The sequence below is a fragment of the Heloderma suspectum genome, chromosome 4, assembly GCF_057233095.1.
Source record: "Heloderma suspectum isolate Gila_16-S chromosome 4, 16-S_ref, whole genome shotgun sequence".
In the NCBI taxonomy this organism is placed as follows: domain Eukaryota; kingdom Metazoa; phylum Chordata; class Lepidosauria; order Squamata; family Helodermatidae; genus Heloderma; species Heloderma suspectum.
The window spans coordinates 162,159,281-162,175,929 of record NC_139461.1 but is presented as its reverse complement, the minus strand read 5'-3'; the positions used below and the strand labels follow the sequence as shown (position 1 = coordinate 162,175,929).

General features: G+C 46.4%; 1 protein-coding gene across 3 annotated transcripts in view; it reads right to left on the bottom strand.

Moving 5' to 3' along the window:
- UCK2 (uridine-cytidine kinase 2) overlaps positions 1–16,645 on the bottom strand; it is a 28,973-nt gene extending 12,328 nt beyond the window's left edge. For 2 of the 3 annotated variants that reach the window (XR_014790819.1, XM_084854850.1), the window contains exons 1-5: positions 16,407–16,645; positions 5,119–5,278; positions 3,865–3,961; positions 3,036–3,178; positions 674–771 (exon numbers count right to left, since the gene is read on the bottom strand). Coding sequence is in view for 2 of the 3 variants with exons in the window: in XM_084854850.1 (XP_084710976.1) it covers positions 674–771; positions 3,036–3,178; positions 3,865–3,961; positions 5,119–5,278; positions 16,407–16,514 (606 nt within the window). In the remaining variant the exon portion in view is untranslated. Of the gene's footprint in view, positions 1–673; positions 772–3,035; positions 3,179–3,864; positions 3,962–5,118; positions 5,279–7,345; positions 7,470–16,406 lie in introns of those variants that run through there. The other variant, XM_084854852.1, reaches the window with a different exon arrangement.
- Positions 16,646–16,649: the final 4 nt, after the last annotated feature.

Sequence of the window (16,649 nt, the reverse complement as noted above, 5' to 3'; positions counted from 1 at the left end):
GATTAAGTGGACCTGCCCACAAAAGCTTATGCCATCATAAATTTGTTCGCCATTAAGGTGCCAAGACTCTCTGAGGGGCAGCTGTTGCAGGACTGCTTGAGGAAGCTCTACAGAAACAGCCCCTGGAATGCCCAACAGTGGATGTATTCATGGCAAGTTCCCACCCCCACTGCCTGCCATCCCTGATAGCTTTGGATGGAAGTGTGAGCAACTGCAGCAGCTGCCAAAGGCCTGAAGGATATTTTCAGTATAGCTTGCTGTTGTGGAGGAGCCCAACTGAAACAAGTTTCTGCAAAACAAGCTAAACAGCATGACTTATTTTGAGCATTGATTTGTGGGGTTTCCAGCACAGAATTTGGATTTTTTAAAGCACTGTCAGGCAATCAAGGACATTTAGCTAAGCAAATGCTAAAATTATACAACTTAGGGCAGATTCCCCAACTACATGCGAATGCAGCATCCAGCATTAGAAGCTCAGCTGCTGCTCCCAACATCCTCTCTCTGACACCCCCTCAATTATTCAGCTTTATCCTCTCACAGGAATAGCTGCATTCCTCCCTAGCTGGGAACAAGGAGGGCCCCACCAGATCTCCTTCCCTTCAGAGCCTCCCAGGCACCCATAAGCTCCCAAGCCCAGGGTTGATGGGAGGGCAAAGACTAACACTTCACTCACAGGCAAGCAGAATTCTTCAAAGGCTGGCTTGACAAAGGTAATGTACTGAGATAAGACCTGTTCCAGGTCTCTGCCTCGCTCATTGATGTCTCGGAGAACTGCAGGGAGGAAAGAAACAGCGAGTAGGTCAATGACAACAGCAGGGCCAGCACACAGCCACACTCGCAGGTTGTCCAGCCAAGCAGAATATGGAGCCCTGCGCAAAGGGCTCTAGCCACAGAGAGGAAGATTTTAAAAGACTGTGGGTGCGTGTGCGCGCACGCGCATAAATGGGTACTGGGTTGTGCTGACTGGTAAAAATACAACACCTTGACAACTCAAACCCAAGCCAGAAGCGACTGGAATGTGGCTTATCCTCATGGAGGATAAGGCTATCAGTGTCTACTAGCCAGGATGGCTATATACAATCTGCAGGTTCCGAGGCAGCAAGCCCCTCCATCCCAGTCACCAGGAAACAAGAGTAGGAGAGGGCTTTGCTGTTAGCTGGACAGCTTCCCATGGGCATCTGGTCGGCCACTGTAGGACACCGGATGCTGGCCTAGACAGGCCTCCAGGCAGGGCTCTCCTTGTGCTCTGATGGCTTCCAGGAGCTGGGATGCCTGCACTCAGCGGAGATCACCTGACTTCCCTATGACAACCACCCCCACTGTGCCGTCTACCCACTCACTTCCCCCACCCTGTTTTGCAGGTCTCAGCATCTCTTTGGCAGGCCTTCTCCTAGGCCCTAACTAATTCTGGAGGAGCGCTGGCTTGGGAGTAGAAGGAATAAGAGAATGCAAAAGGTGGGCACCATATTAATTGTATTTATACCATCAACACCCCTGTCATTAGGATGGGTAGGCTGTATGTAAAGAGAGGTCACATGTATTGCAACCCCCCACCCCACCATGGGGATATTAAGTGCACCTCTGTGACCCCTGCACAAGATGCACATCCCTATGAATGGGGGCTTCATTAGATCCACCACTGCTTCTTCTGACTTATACTAATGGAGAATCCAACAAAATCAGAATTAACATTATATATGGTCATGTCACCTAGGACTTAGTATGCGAAATATTGGAGACTGCCAGTACATTATCTGCAAGGAATGTTTAGAGGGGAAATGTGGGATCTTGCATTCAGGGCCAAACTAACAAATTATGTGTGTGTGTGGGGGGGGGGAGGATGGGATAAATTTATGGCAAATTGGCTGCCATTTATTAACTTTTTAAAAATTATTTGCCCACTTCCCAATGCACAAATGTATTTCTCTATGTTTTACTTAACTTTATTCTATGTTTAACTTTTAATTGTTTTCCTCCTTTTGAGTGCTGCATCGTTTGCCTTCAACACATACGCCACACATGAGCAGGCCACATGGGTCTCCAGTGTGTCCCCCAGGGGGTGCACAAGTCACACACACACCACCACTTGTTGCCTCCCCACTGCTTTTCTTTCCCTGATAGGCTGGGAGATAGAGACGCCCCTTCTTCCCCATCCTGTATGGAAAGAAAGCTGAATAGAAGGTAACTGTAAATGGGAGAAAGTATGTGAACAGAGGGAAGGAAACTGTGTATGGGAGGAAAGTGTGAAGGGGACAATGTGAATAAAAGGAAAGTATGGAAAGCAGGGAGATTAAATGGATGAGGAGAGAGAGAGGGTGTTTGGGGCTGTGCTCTATCTCCCTGAGATGATGGATGAACTGGGGAATTTGTGACTCTGTGTGTGTGTGTGTGTGTGTGTGTGTGTGTGTGTGTGTGAGAGAGAGAGAGAGAGAGAGAGAGAGAGAGAGGATGAATGGAAGAGAGGATGATGGATGAATGAGAGAAAAGGGGTGTGCCCACCCAGTTTTGGATTTCGTTCCGACCACCATCAGTCTGCAGTCTCCTACCACTCCCCCTTGCAGGAAAGTGGTCCTCAACCCCCCAAAGATTGCCCAGCCATGCCACAGATTAAGTACAGATTTAATTTCTGTTCAGGTAAGGAGTAGTGACTCCCTTTGGCAATTAGAATTGCTGCCATGAACAAATAAAGCAAAGCAGTTTCTCAAATCCCAGACCATGCTAGTAATGTGTGGACACAGGACTACTGCCAACCAATCAGTTGCTAATGTTTTCACTTGGTACAGAGGCAATCCTGCTTGTTTTGCTCCAAATACAACAGGGCAAGTGCACCAGGAATTCTGGAGGCTGAGAAGCCAGCCCCTCTCCAAAGTGTTGATGGGTATCACTCCCCACCCCCCGCCAAGTCATATCAGTTGCACTAATTCTGTGGATACACTTGCAGCACTCACACATCACACGAGAAGTAGCTGCACAGTGCACAGGACGTTTCAGTCACCTGTGCACATGCAGCAGGGAGAGAACATCCCAGAACTTACCCCTGCGGGACAGCCTGGTGTCTGCATCTGTGTCCACAAAGAGCTTCATCTGAAAAAGGTCCCGGACCTCCTGGTTGTAAAAGGCCAGGATGCCCTCAAATAGCACCACATCAGCAGGATACACAGTGACAGTCTCTTCTTTGCTGTTAATATGTGCAAAAAAGATTCCAGTGTAGATGGCAAATCAGGAAGGCAGTTCTGATGGAAGGGGTGTTCGATCCCCAGAATGTTACGATGCTGCTGTTTTTAGTACGTTCGTTGCTTGTTTTGAAAGGGGTTTTAATTTGTTTTATTCTATTTGTCCTACTTTGAGGGGGCCAAAAAGTATTTATATAAATAAAACAATATGCAGTAGACTGTTTCCCCACCCCCATAACACTACAAATTCCTGGGTATTCTATTCTGCCAAAGGAAGAAGTGAGAGAGCCTGTGGTCTAGTTCCAAGAAAGGGAAAAGATTAATACAGCAAAGTAACCTTGCCTCCACTCTGTCCCATTCAATCAGAGCTCGGTGTGCCCATGAACTATAGATATGTATCTCAAAAGTCATCTGAGAAGCTCAAGGGACTTAACCCTTTTGGATATGGACAGGCAAAGGATTTACAAAAAACTTCCTCACCTATGATACTGCTCCATGTTATTCTTCGGTTACCTTACAGGGGATTCCTACCTGAAATACCATCGGTGACACACTAATTCCTGCGCTCATGAAAAAAAGAGGATTATGGGTGTACAACAGGGCTGCTGGAAACTTTTCCTCAGCTTCTCAGATGCAGACAGGTGGCAGCACATCCCACGCACAGAGCCAGGGTGGGAAGCGGCACGCTTACCGAGAATGGGAGACAAAGTCATAGACAGGTATCTGCACTGTTTTTCCCTCCAGGATCTCCCGGACTGTTTTGACGATCAGCTCATTGTCAAAGGCATCTGTAGGAAGAGTGAGACACAAAGCGTCAGTTGTGGCTCTCAGTGTGGGGCAGCCCCACCGCTGAGGCAGAGGCAACTTCCCACTGGTACTCCTGAGTCTTTCAGTGATGCTGTCTCCTGGACCAGATCTGGCAGCTACACCAAAAAATGCTGGTTGCTGCCCCATCTGGCAGCAGTGGCCAGGGAAGCCCCATACCCACCTCTCCTGCAGCAAAGGGTGTTGTGGAGTGAGCTGGCTGTGGTGGCAGCTGCTGCATGGATGTGCCTAGTACCTCTTGGTGGCAGCAGCAGCCACCACTGCCAAGAAAACCCCATGCCTCTCTTTCTGGAACAGGAATGTCGGGGAGGGAGAGGGCATGCCAGTTCCGCCCTGCATGGCAGAGGTGCTCCACGTGCCTTGGCTATTCAGTTGCCAAGGAACCCCTAGCCTTCCTCCCAAATCTGAGGAGAAGGCACGGATCACTGGACAACTGCCAAGGGACCCCTCTCCATCTCTACAGCTTCCAGCATGGGAGGAAGGCTCGCCATGCTCACCAAGAGGCAGCAGCCCATCTCATCACAGCAAGCAACGTTGCCAGAGCCTGTGGATCAGCCTCTGCTACTGTGCTCTTGCATCATTTCTATTCAGTTCCACCAGGCTTACATAGAACTTTCCACTGCACTGAGACATCTGGTGGGTGGGTCTGAGTGGCAGGGCCTTTTCAGCTTTGGCACTTGCACAATGGAACACAATCCCTAGGGAGTCCTGATTTCTCTTGACTCTTTAGAAAGTCATTTGAGGAGTTGGTAATTTGATTACTGGGGAGCTTTATTGCTGTTTTTCCCCAGCTATGATCTTTGCGGGTGGTGGTTTTGTCTTGGTTTTAAATTTTCAAATTGGGCTTTTTAATACATTGTATATTTTTGTTTTACATTTTTGTTCACCATGGATCAGGTCCTGTTCTGGGCCTTTAATGACACCTGTAGTCTGCCAGGCAACTGCTTCAAAGTCTCACGGTGGGGCCACCTCTCAAGAGATCCCTATTTCCATCTTGATCGAGGCAGGCTGTGGTACAAGGACATTCCAGTCTCCCAAGTTTGTCTTTGGGAAGCCTAAGCAGAGGCTAAGGAATGGGTCTACAACTATCCCTTCCCTTCCAAGCCTCTGTGACAAGTACCTGGGTGATCAAAGTTGAACTGGCCCTTGAGGGCTCTGGCTTTCTGCTCTGTGGTGAGAACACGGTAGAAGCTGTCCTGGCTCAGAATTACAACCTGTTTCTGCTGATGGTCTACTTCATTTTGTCCCAGCAGCTGGACAATTTTGGCACAGACAGAGGACTGCAAAAGATACAAAGAAAAGAGAGTAAGCAGAGATTCTGGCCCAGGCAGAAGAAAAATGTTCTGCAGCGGGCTGAAGGACTGGCAGGACAGATGGCGACTCTCCAAGTGTACAGGGCCCACCTCATCTGCCAGTTTCCAAGGCAGCTCCTCTCAAGAATTAGTGAAAGCACATCTGCTCAAAGTACAAGGTGTGCATCAAGGGGGCGCCAAAATACAAAGGCCAGGAGCACTGCATCCAGGGGAGAGGAATCACAACGGAGTACCTTTCATGTATGAAGAGCCCACAGTCCCAAATGTTGCAGGCACATCTTCCCTTTAGTAAGAGGCCATTACTCCACCACTATTTACAGTGGGAAATTACTTATAAATTATCCTAACACTTTAAGGGCTGTTCCTGTTCCCCAACGAGGGAAGGGAAGGACATCAGTTCTAATTTTGGGGCTGTGGTCCCCCACCATCCAGGGCTCTAGCTCATTGCCCCTCCTCCAGGAAGACTTTTCTGCCTCATGCCAGCCCTTCAGGTGACCGTCGCCCACCCCCTCTCCGCACCTGGCACCAAGGCCAGTCTACCTTTGTTTCCAATCCAGTCTGCAGTCACCTGGCACCCACTTCTGGGTATCATATCATATCTGGGTACTGGAGGATATGAGCAAGTCAGGAAAGCTCTGTGTGGTTTGGATCTGGAGTTCAGGTGAGGGGTTAGCCAAGCCAAGCTCACAGACCTTTACCTGAATGCAAGGGGCTGCCAGAAAGGAAAATTCGTGTCGTTCTTTTAGTGCCTCACTCAGCACAGATCCACGCACCTTTGCACAGCCATTAGCAGGACACTACATCCCTTCTCCCTGTACCAGCAGATTAGCCCCACTCTTGTAACTCGCTGCATATATGTTTCTATGTACTTCTTGCACCACTACGTTGTGGTCGCCTTCTGATTGCGCAAGGCAGGGAATCAAGAACATATTGCACTCATGCTCCAGAGTCTTTGCTGGCCTCCTACTGCCTTCAGAGCTCAACTCAAAGAACTGGACACAATGGCACATAATTCTGCATATACATACTATGCACTGTAACTGCACTTTATTGGTTTTTTTCCTAATCAAATATTTCAGTTCAACTACTTCTGGTTATTATAAAAACTTTACAAACATTTATAAAGTATGTAAAACTAACACATGTCTTTAAATTTGTCTTTACTAAATATAAGCCAAATAAACATGTTCAATCTGATCTCCATCAATTTGAGGCAGTGGGAATTTTCTGGAAAACCATATCACTGGCCCTTACCCAACAGCTGTAAAAAACTTTGAGTTTGCAATTCAAAGGATAAATATTAGTAATACCCAACTCAATATTTAACACTGCTCTTACGTTGTTGCCACCACAGAATAAAAAGTGGAACTACACATTCTCAATTTTACTCTCTCTCTCCTCCTCCTGCCAGTAAAACCTGTATTAAGCCTGGCAGCCACCACCAACAGAAAGGAGTCAGGTGGGCAAGCCAACAGAGAAAGGCTCTAGCTTCCCCCCTCCCCCATTAAGGTTTCTGCTGCCACATGCCGCAAAATGAACAAGCGGAGCTGGGTGGGGCAGCAAGCGAGCCCAAAAAGCTAGCACCTACAATGAACAAAAACAGCGCAGGCGTGTGAGTGAGCATGTGGCAAAATCCTTAACTTTGCACAGGCTCCACACATGCACCAGACAACATCCAGGGTACCACAGCAAACACAAGGCAGGTGGCCGTGGGGGAGAATGGGAAATGCCCCTGCACTGCCACCACCCCAAACACAAAAGTCTGGAGGTAAAGCAACGTGGGCAGATGAGTGAACGGGCTGGAAATTCCACTGCTTTACCCCCCCCCCCAAACAAACGGAAGGGCACAGAGGACAAGCGCCACACCTCCCAACACAAAATTAAAGGCCCCTCCCCTCAAAGAATTTAGATCGGGTGAGAAAGCAGGCAAGAAGTGTCCTCCCTTTGCCTGTGTTCCCCTCTCAGATGGAAAAGACCCCAGCCCACTTGGTCCCATCCCCATATTACCGGTTTGCATTCAGGGGGAACACTTACCATTCCCTTCCAACACAGTCACCCACCACTCACACCTGCTTCTAGCAGACACAGAATGCGAGTGAGGATGCTGGTTCGTAAGCGATTACTTTGGCCAATCAGAGAGCAAGGGGGCGTGTCAAAACTGCAAGTAGACAAGACTTAGACTTAAAACAACAGAGAAACCAGGTCAATAGACTTAAAATATAGAGCAACCAGGAAGTTAGAAGACATGCTTTGTATACATGGAAATCACCAAGAGGGTGTCCTTAAAGGCCTCATGGCGCACCTGCGCCCTGTTGGGGACCCCTGACAAAAGCAAAACAAAAAACACTTTGTTATGATGCAATGGTTATGATGTATTGGTTTAAACCAATAAATATCACTCCTTCTAATACTGAACTCGGTCCCAGTGCGCTGACAGCTTTGTAGTCAAAATGGGGTCAATGAGCAACAAGATGGAGGTATCTGTGTGCGCCCTGTGTGAATCCCAAGGTTTACAGAAGAAATAAAAAGTATTTTTAAAAAGCCCTAGAGGCAACCCCTCCCCCACCCCAAAACAGAAGACTGTGCATGGGTGCAGTCTTGGGGAGGGGAAATGAGCTGGGAATGGCGAATGCAATGAGGCACTTAACTGAACCACAGAAGTGGAGGGTGGGGAAAAAACCTGAAGATAGATTTGCAGATCTTTATGTTAGGATTCTAGTCCTCAGGGTGCTGGACCTTCACAAATATCAGCCCTGCCTCCTGGCCCCTTCTCTTCCTTAGTTTTTGCCTCATGACCCCTAACCCTTCTTTCCCAGCCCTTCTCAAAGAGGAAGAGAGAGCACTCTCAATTTTGTAAGAGATATTACAATAACGCATGTAGAAAGGAAAGAACAAAGAGAGAACATTTGACAGAGGAGTTCAACATGTTTGTCTTATTCAAGGGCAGAATTTTGAACTTTTTAAATACAAAATTCTGCAGCCCCTGGTATTATGCTTGGCAAGGATGAATTCTACAGTACAGCCAGCATGACTAAAGTTTTAAACAAAAGCCATAACACACCTTTCATGCCACTTTTATTAAGGTTGCAGAGAAGTAGATCACATTTTGAAAGCAACCATCATTAACAGCGCACAAACCCCCAAGAGCACAAACCACCTTGCCCCACCCCATCAGGCAGGGGATTCATCCAAACCTCCCTGAAGAACGGGCTCCTAGACTTGTAGGCAAGGAGGAAGATTTGGAACACCTCTCCTTCACCCCTTAATGGCTGAGGGAAACGCTGGCTGCCGCAGCATGACAAGCAGAGACTCTGGCAGAAACCAGAAAAGCCGGGGGGGGGGGGGCAGAGGGCTTGCCGATCAGCACGGGCCCAAAATACTACAGGAAAAACAAGCCTTCTCTCATGAACCTCACTTCAGCTGAACTGCAGCTTCTAGAATAGCACTGGTCTCTCCGCACCCATTCCTAAGGCTCAGGATCAGTCCCGTTAATCCAAGATGACGTATGCCCAACTACCTTGCTGCATCACTGGGATGGAAAGCAGACACTCCTGTAGTCTAGCAGACACTACTTGAATGGAAATGCAGCAGTCTTGGTCCAAGAACATCAACTGCACACCAGTTCCCAGGCTGGCGCAGGGACATCGGGGAAGGCAGAGTGTGTGTAGCACACACAGCAAACACGAGTGAAGGCTGAAGGCCAACACAAGGCAGGTGGCCATGGGGGAGAATAGGAAACGCCACTGCATCACCACCACCCTAAACACAAAAGTCTGGAGATAACGCAAAGTGGGCAGATGAGTGAATGGGCTGGAAATTCCACTGCTTTACCCCCCCACACACCCAATAAACAACAGAAGGGCACAGAGGACAAGCACCGCACCTCACACACAAAAAGGGGTTGGAGACCAAGCACACACCCCTCCCCGCAAAAATTGCAGATAGGAGGGTGAGCAAGCAGGCAAGAAATGCCCTCCTTTTGCCTGTGCTCCCTCTCAGATGGAGCAGACCCCAGCCCATTCAGTCCCATGCCCATACTGCCGGTTTGCATTCAGGAGGACACTTACCTTTCCCTTCTGACAGAGCCACCCACCACTCACACCTGCTTCTAGCAGACACAGAATGGGAGTGAGGATGCTGGTTTGGTTGGGGACCTGTGATCTATCTTGCCTTCTGTACATCACCACCACCACCACCACCACCACATTTCTGAGAGCTGCTCTGTGAAAACTCCTGTCCCCTCACACTGCTTCCCCACCCCAAATAGGGACGGAAACTACACAAACCAATGTAGATATGCAGCACCTTTTTGCTTGGTCTGTTTAGTTTTGATTAGAACAACCAGAGCATTAAGAACAAAGCTGTGGACAGACAAAACCAAACAAAACCCCATATCTCTCTCTGCCTCTCACCTATCATGCTAAGTTATCGATACTGTTAGGTTTAGGGATTTTAGGAAAAATAAGATGTAGAAATGTTGAGTTTGGCAAGTTGATTCCTAATATTTTGGCAAATTGTAAAAAAACACATTTTTCTTTAGTATTTTTTCTCAAGGTTCATTTCACAATTGAAATTTGAAACCTGCTTAATTTCACATTTATATGAAATCTATTTATTTATTTAATTTGTAGCCCACATTTCTAAGAAAAAATGGTACTCAAGGCAGCTTACAGAAGCAATTAAAATGCAATAAAAAATAACTTACAGCACATTTTAAAATTAAGAACAGCGCCCAATCCAGGAAACCCACTTACAGGCCAAAGGCCTTCTTAAATAAATGTAATAGAGAGTGTCCCAGGGACCATAGGGTTGTTTGGAGTCCACCTCCTGAGGCCATAGACATGGCTACAACTGTGGACAGACAAAACCAAACAAAATTTTCCAGTGCTTATTTTTCCTTGGAATGTTTTCTGTTTTATAAGTTCATTAGTAAAAATGAATGGATCCCTACTGCAAATACAGTATTAGAAAAGATCAGCAGTTTCAGAGTTGTAATTAATATTTTTCAGGTGATTATTTCTAGCAAGTATGTGAGAGAATACATATATGTCACTGAAATACATATATGTCTCTATGTGATATGGAATGAATAAATAGTGACAGTGAAACTGAAGGTGCCCCAACAACCTCAGTGGAAGAGAGTTGAATGCTGAAACAGATGAGTGGCTGTCAGAACATCATATGCAGTTCTTGGGGTTGCTAAAATTTATTAGTGTGTCAATAGCTCTCCATACCTTTGGGTTTTTCTTAAATTTAAACAAGGTAAGGGAAGTACATCTTTGGATTTTTACAAGTATTCCAATAAAATGTATTTCATTATTTATTTATTACATTTCTATATGGCCCCATAGCTGAGGCTATTCTACATAATATAACATTTAAATCACATTACATGTGCTTTAATTCCCTCCCCCCACAAATATTTCAGGTCAAATACTTGTGGGACAAAAAATTCACATGGGGTACTTTTTTTAGCATTCTTATTCAAATACAAGTACAATAAACATCCTAAATTCATTCACTTCCTAGGACACCAGAAAATGTTTCAATGTAAATAACCCTATGCAATTAATCTAATTTGCATGAGAAAATTTTCTAGTTCAAAATTTTCCAAACCCCCAAAGGCACTGGGGAGGGGGAATCAAATTAGGCCAATCTACATTCAAATTAGGAGAACTCTCCCTCCCCCAGTTCAGTTCACTCTAGCAGTCACAGGCCCTTTGCGCTGCTCTGTCAGGTCACAAATACCTCGCAGTTGTCATATCCAGCTAACACCAACTGCCCTGTGGGAAGGAACAAAGTTTTTTTTTAATAGAGCGATTGCATTTTAGAAATGTTGTAAATCGCTTTGAGGTTTCCAGATGGAAAGTGAGACATAAGTCTACTAAGTCAGTAATACCTACCAGAATTCAGTGGCAACTTCACCAATATTTGCTCCAGCTCCTACTACCTGAGCAATCCAATTTGCTATTCATCCTTGTAGTGCCAAAGGTCTACTGATTCCCTTTACTTCTCATAATCAGCAAAATAGATTTTAATCTATATTCAAGGTAAAAAGCATGTGAAATACTAGTATAAGGCCTTTGCCCATTTGCAGAGTATTGTTCCCACACCGTCTGGTAACCAAGCACAGAGGGAAGAGGAAGAGGAAAGAAAGAAGGGCATCAGATACAAGAATGAAAGGGAAGAAGACCTCAAAGGTGCAAAGAAGGCAATTTATTGCCCAACACTATTTGGACTATTAAAACTCTTCCTCAGTAGTGACTCTCAAAACAAGATTTAAATGCAACCCATTAAGTATTTAGTATAAGAGCTCCCACCTTAAAAGCTTTATGTATCAAGGCAATGAATATAAATATTTAATGCAAAATGAGACAGCCTGTATACTGGAACAACAAATTTAAGAATATTAATGAAATCCTATTAAATCAAAACACAAAACAATGTTAAACACAAAATTAATAGTAAAATATAATCACCCTCCATCAAACAAAAAGCCTAATAAAAAAGCAAGGGAAGAACAACACCTGTCACTCATTTTCTTTACTTGCAGCATACTACCAGTAAGGCCTTTTGATTTCCCTCATAAGATTTCCATTGAGTTCAGTCCCAAACATTGTTTTGAGATGCTGTAGAAGACTGCTTTTCTTTATCTTCAGAAGTACTACTGAATCACGAGTCTTGAAATCCAGTGTAAGAGGAATAGGCTTCATACACATTTTTTTTACATGATATATTTCGTAAGGATGAGAGAAGAATTTTAAAAGAGAGTTTAGATGTTGTGAGTTAAAGTATTCTTGGTTAAGTTATGTTATGTGGTTCATAAGTTATATGCATATCATGTTACATTTAATTTAATGGAAGGTGATGTTTTATTAACACTAATATTTTGGGCATTGTTGCTATATTCTTAGAGAAATAATTTCATTAATGTTATTTTTCAGTTGATTTGTTCCCCTAATATACAGGCTGTCTAATTTTGTTCGTTTTAATGATATGTTAAGCTTTTTTAATCATTGAATTTTTATACTGAAATCTTCTATATGTATCTTTCCTAGAGTCACCCCCATGGAGGAGTATAAATATTCTAGATGTGTTGGGCAATAAACTATTTTCTGTGGATTGTTCCTTAATCCAGCTGCTGTTATCGAAGTGACTGTTTTTCACCTTGCGGCTGCCAGATTACAAAAAAGTGGTGGCTTTTGGAATGTCATTGCCTCCTAGCTTAAGAGCCCACTCCTCAGACATAACATGTCAGACAGACATAATATCCCTGGGAAATTCACACAAACCCCAAATACAAACATTAACAGAAAAGCCTATAGGAAAATCCAGCAGTCTTCTAGGGTCCTGACAGCTGACAGGGTCAAATGCTCTGTGCTCCCAAATCCAAGCTTCTACACCAAGGAAACACACTCTGGGGCCAAAAGAAGCTGTACCATGAACAATGTGTGTTAAATTCCAATCTGAGCAAGCTTAGGCAAAACCTGGGCAATAGCAGATTTCTCAGTCTTTTTTAAAGTGGTAGGTGGAGACACTGGCTGGCAACAAGAAAGGGGTAGATTAGATGTTATGACACAGAAGCATCTAGGTTATATTGTGCTATACACCAAATTGTGTTGAAAGCAGCTGTCACCAAGTTCATTGACAAGAAGCCACAAGGGACTGGCAGGTGAGAGTGCAGGCCATATACTGAAGACCAAGCAAGGTTGGAAAGCATCTTGCACATTCCAAATGCCAGCTTTAATTCTGAGTGTAGGGTTGGAAAGCAGCATCAGAAGGTGCGAGTTGTTGCAGAAAGTCCGTATTATTAGACTGTAGTAAGCTGCTAGGAAAACAGATATCTGAAGACTTTTTTCAGTCGTTGCCTGGAAATGTAAAAATGTGAAAATCACTCAGACAGCGGTGTCACTGGGGTTAGAACCCAGAAATTGTAGTCTTCAGCCTTCATGGTACCATATTCAAAGGCGATGAGTTTTCTCTAAAAAATGGAAAGTTCTGTGCAGATTTTAAGATTCCATATGGAATTATGCACATCTGGGGGGGCAGGTGTTGATGAACAATGGCTCCCTTCATCCCTCCCCATTGGCCAGGGTGGCTGGGTCTGATGGGAGTCAACAACATTTGGAGGGTTCCAAGTTTTCCAGCCCTGACCTGTGCACAGGGGTTCGAATAGTGAACCTGGTTCAAAACTCCTGCAGGCTCGTACTCATTAGTAACTTGCCTAAGGACGCAACTCTCCTCTGCCTCAGGCCCCAGGGGTAATATACTAAGCTGTCTTACAGAATACTTGTAAGAATTTCTGAGGTTACATGTGGTGAAATGCACTGAACATGTTATGTGCTCAGTAAATGTTCACCACCATCACTGTGACTCCTCTATCACACAAGCAAATTCTGATTTCCTCACAGGAAGCCATCTCCTCCCCTTGCTTACTGAAAAACACAATAGAGCAGCAACTCAATTTACCCCAAGCAGTAATGATAGAAAAGATTACCAAGAAGCCACTAATATTGTGTCAAGAAGGCCTTCAACAGATGGATAGTCCATGTTCAACAAGCTGGTAACTTGGTCACAGTGGCTTTGAATGTCACTCAGTCGGGATGGGGTTGCACAGAGATCTGTTCCAAAATGCAGCATGACCATCTCTCCCATGAGAGCAAGAGACCCAAGTGAGGACCAGAGAGGAAGGAGGGATGTAGAAGCCCCTGCCCCAAGCTAGCAAGCACCCCCCACCCCCAAGATCTTGTTCTGCATTGGGAACAATGATGGAATCCCAACCAAATACTATGGTGCACACCATAGTATGGTTTGTTTCTTTTAAAATATTTTAATTGTTTTAATATGGCATTTTATTCTTTTATCTTTGTTGTTCACCGCTCCAAAATCTTTTGATGTGGAGCGCTATATAAATATTGTAAATAAATAAATACACCTACTCCTTATATTCACTCCTATTGGGTAGAATATCTGGAAATGCAGCTTCCAGTCCCACTGGTAGTATGACAATAGCAGCAATCCTACAGTTCTGTGCCAGGCAGAATATGCACTCCTGATTTATTATTCCTCTAAGTGCAATTTTATCACATCTACTCAGAAGTAACTCCCATTAAGCTCTATAAGAGTTATTCCCAGGTGTGTATAGGACTGCAACTTGTGTGTATGTGTCCTTTATTCCCTTCAGTTGTCTTTAATGCTAGTCAAATACTATAGTAATAATACCTGGTATATATGGAAGGCCAAAAGAGAACCTATTTGATTTTTACAGTGGAACTGATTTTTGCTTTTTTGTATTCAGACTGATTTGTTCTGGAAAACAAGAGGAATGGCAGTGGGTGGAGTAGGATGGACTTCTTGATACGATATTTAAACAAGAAGCATATCGTTATTGCTTACTCAATTCAGTTCTTAATAGTGGATGTTTTAATTTTAAACCATATAACATTTAGAGTGCATATTTTCCTTTGTTTTATATAAAAGGCATTACAATTTTAGACAGCAACTAGTGACCGCTGCTGCATTAAGAGCTCAGTGGGTATAATGTAAAAAAATTGCCAAGTTTCTCAGAAGCTCAGGAAATTGTAACATCTGTGTTTCATTAGCCCCATACACCTGCAAAGAAGCACACAAAGCTAAAAGGAAGTTGGCGTAAATGATGCTCAGAATTCCAACTTATTACTTTGCCACCATTCTAACAAGTCTCGGGATAAGCAAGCAGGCTGCAGAAAGGCTTGAGAGCAGATACCTGCTTGTAAAAGACACAGATTGTCCCAGGAGCCTTCCCAGCCATCTTTTCTGTGTGGGCCTAAAGATGGCTTTGCCAGCACAGCTCCAGGCTCACAAGATCCTAAGGACGGACTGGCTGTTTTAGAGGGGGAATGGAACTGAACCAGGAATTTCATTTGCCCAGCTGTTACCAGTAATAACCACAAGAGAAGCAACAAAACACAGTATGGGCTACCAGGACAGCAAGAGAAAGATCACACCAGGCTGTGCCCACTTCCCACCCTATAGATGAGTCCGCATAGCCCTGCTATATGTAGTTCTTTGCCCGCAAGTCCATGGCGGGACCCTGAACTACTCCCACTGAAGCACAGCCTGGCCTCTGGCATTTATGAACCGTTGCCTGCAGCATACTGCGCTCACCTCACTTGCTAGCAGCAACTCCCCACCCCGGTCTCAGCGATGCGGCGGCCTGCCGGACAGCAACACCCGCGGCGCTTGGCGCCCCCTCCTCCAATTGCGGAGGGGGCGTGGCTAGTTGCGAGAGGATGGAGGGCGGTTGCACACGTGCTCGGAGAGGCTCACCGTTCTTAGGCACGCGCTCCACAGGCGAAACCGATATTTCGTTTTGTAATCTATTTTTTTAAGACGGGAGCCGCGGGCGCTTAATCACCTTCGGGGCGGAAAGCCTTGCCCCAGTCACGAACTCTGCATACGTTCCCATATCGCAGCATCGAGTCCCGGCCCTATACAAGGTCTAACGGCAAGTTTCGTGGCCGAGCCCGGAGGAGGCGAGCACCGGGGCCCGAGGAGGGCGGACGACCGCAGCTGCGCTCTTGGTCCGCGCCCGTCGAGCACCGACAAAAGCCCGACGAGGCGCCGCTGCCACGCGCCTGGCCGCGGCCGGCCTTTTCCGCGCACGCTCTTGACCGCCCGCCACCCTCACGGGCTCGGCGCGGGAGGAAGGCGGCCACCAGCCAGGGCCCAAGCCTGCCTCGTTCCCAGGAGCCTCAAGCCCCCATCACGTGCACGGTGCTGGTTGTGGGAATGAGAGGAAGGCCTCTGCACACGTGGTAGCCCCCCATCACTCTCGCGCGCCACGGGCCAGCATGCGCGTGAAGGCCCCCTTCGCACAGCCTCCGTGCCCCAACTTGGGTAGAGGCGGTCGGCCCCGAACGTGCTTGCCCGAGCCAAGAACTGTCGGGTATCGCTGAAACAAACACGACTCGGTGACACGTGCAGAATGCCCGTTCTCCACACCCGGGACCCTTCCCGTCTTTCTTCCGAGAGGGCGCCCTGGAAGAGGCGGCAGCAGCCCGGGAATCGGGAACATCGCGCGCTTCGGTCCGCGCGCGGCAGTGTCAGAACTCACCTTGCCGCTGGCCGTGCCCCCGCTGACGCCGATGAGGAAAGGCTCTCTGCCGCCGCCGCCGCCGGACTGCTCGTGGCCCTGCAGGCCCTGCTCGCTGTCCCCAGCCATCCCGCCGCCGCTGCTCCCAGGATTTCGCTGCTGCTGACCGATTCAGGTGCCTTCCTGCCTGCCTGCTTCAAGTCCCCGCCGCGGCTTGGCGCGCTCCGCGCGGTTCCCTACCAGGGGCCGCCCCCATCTCCGCCT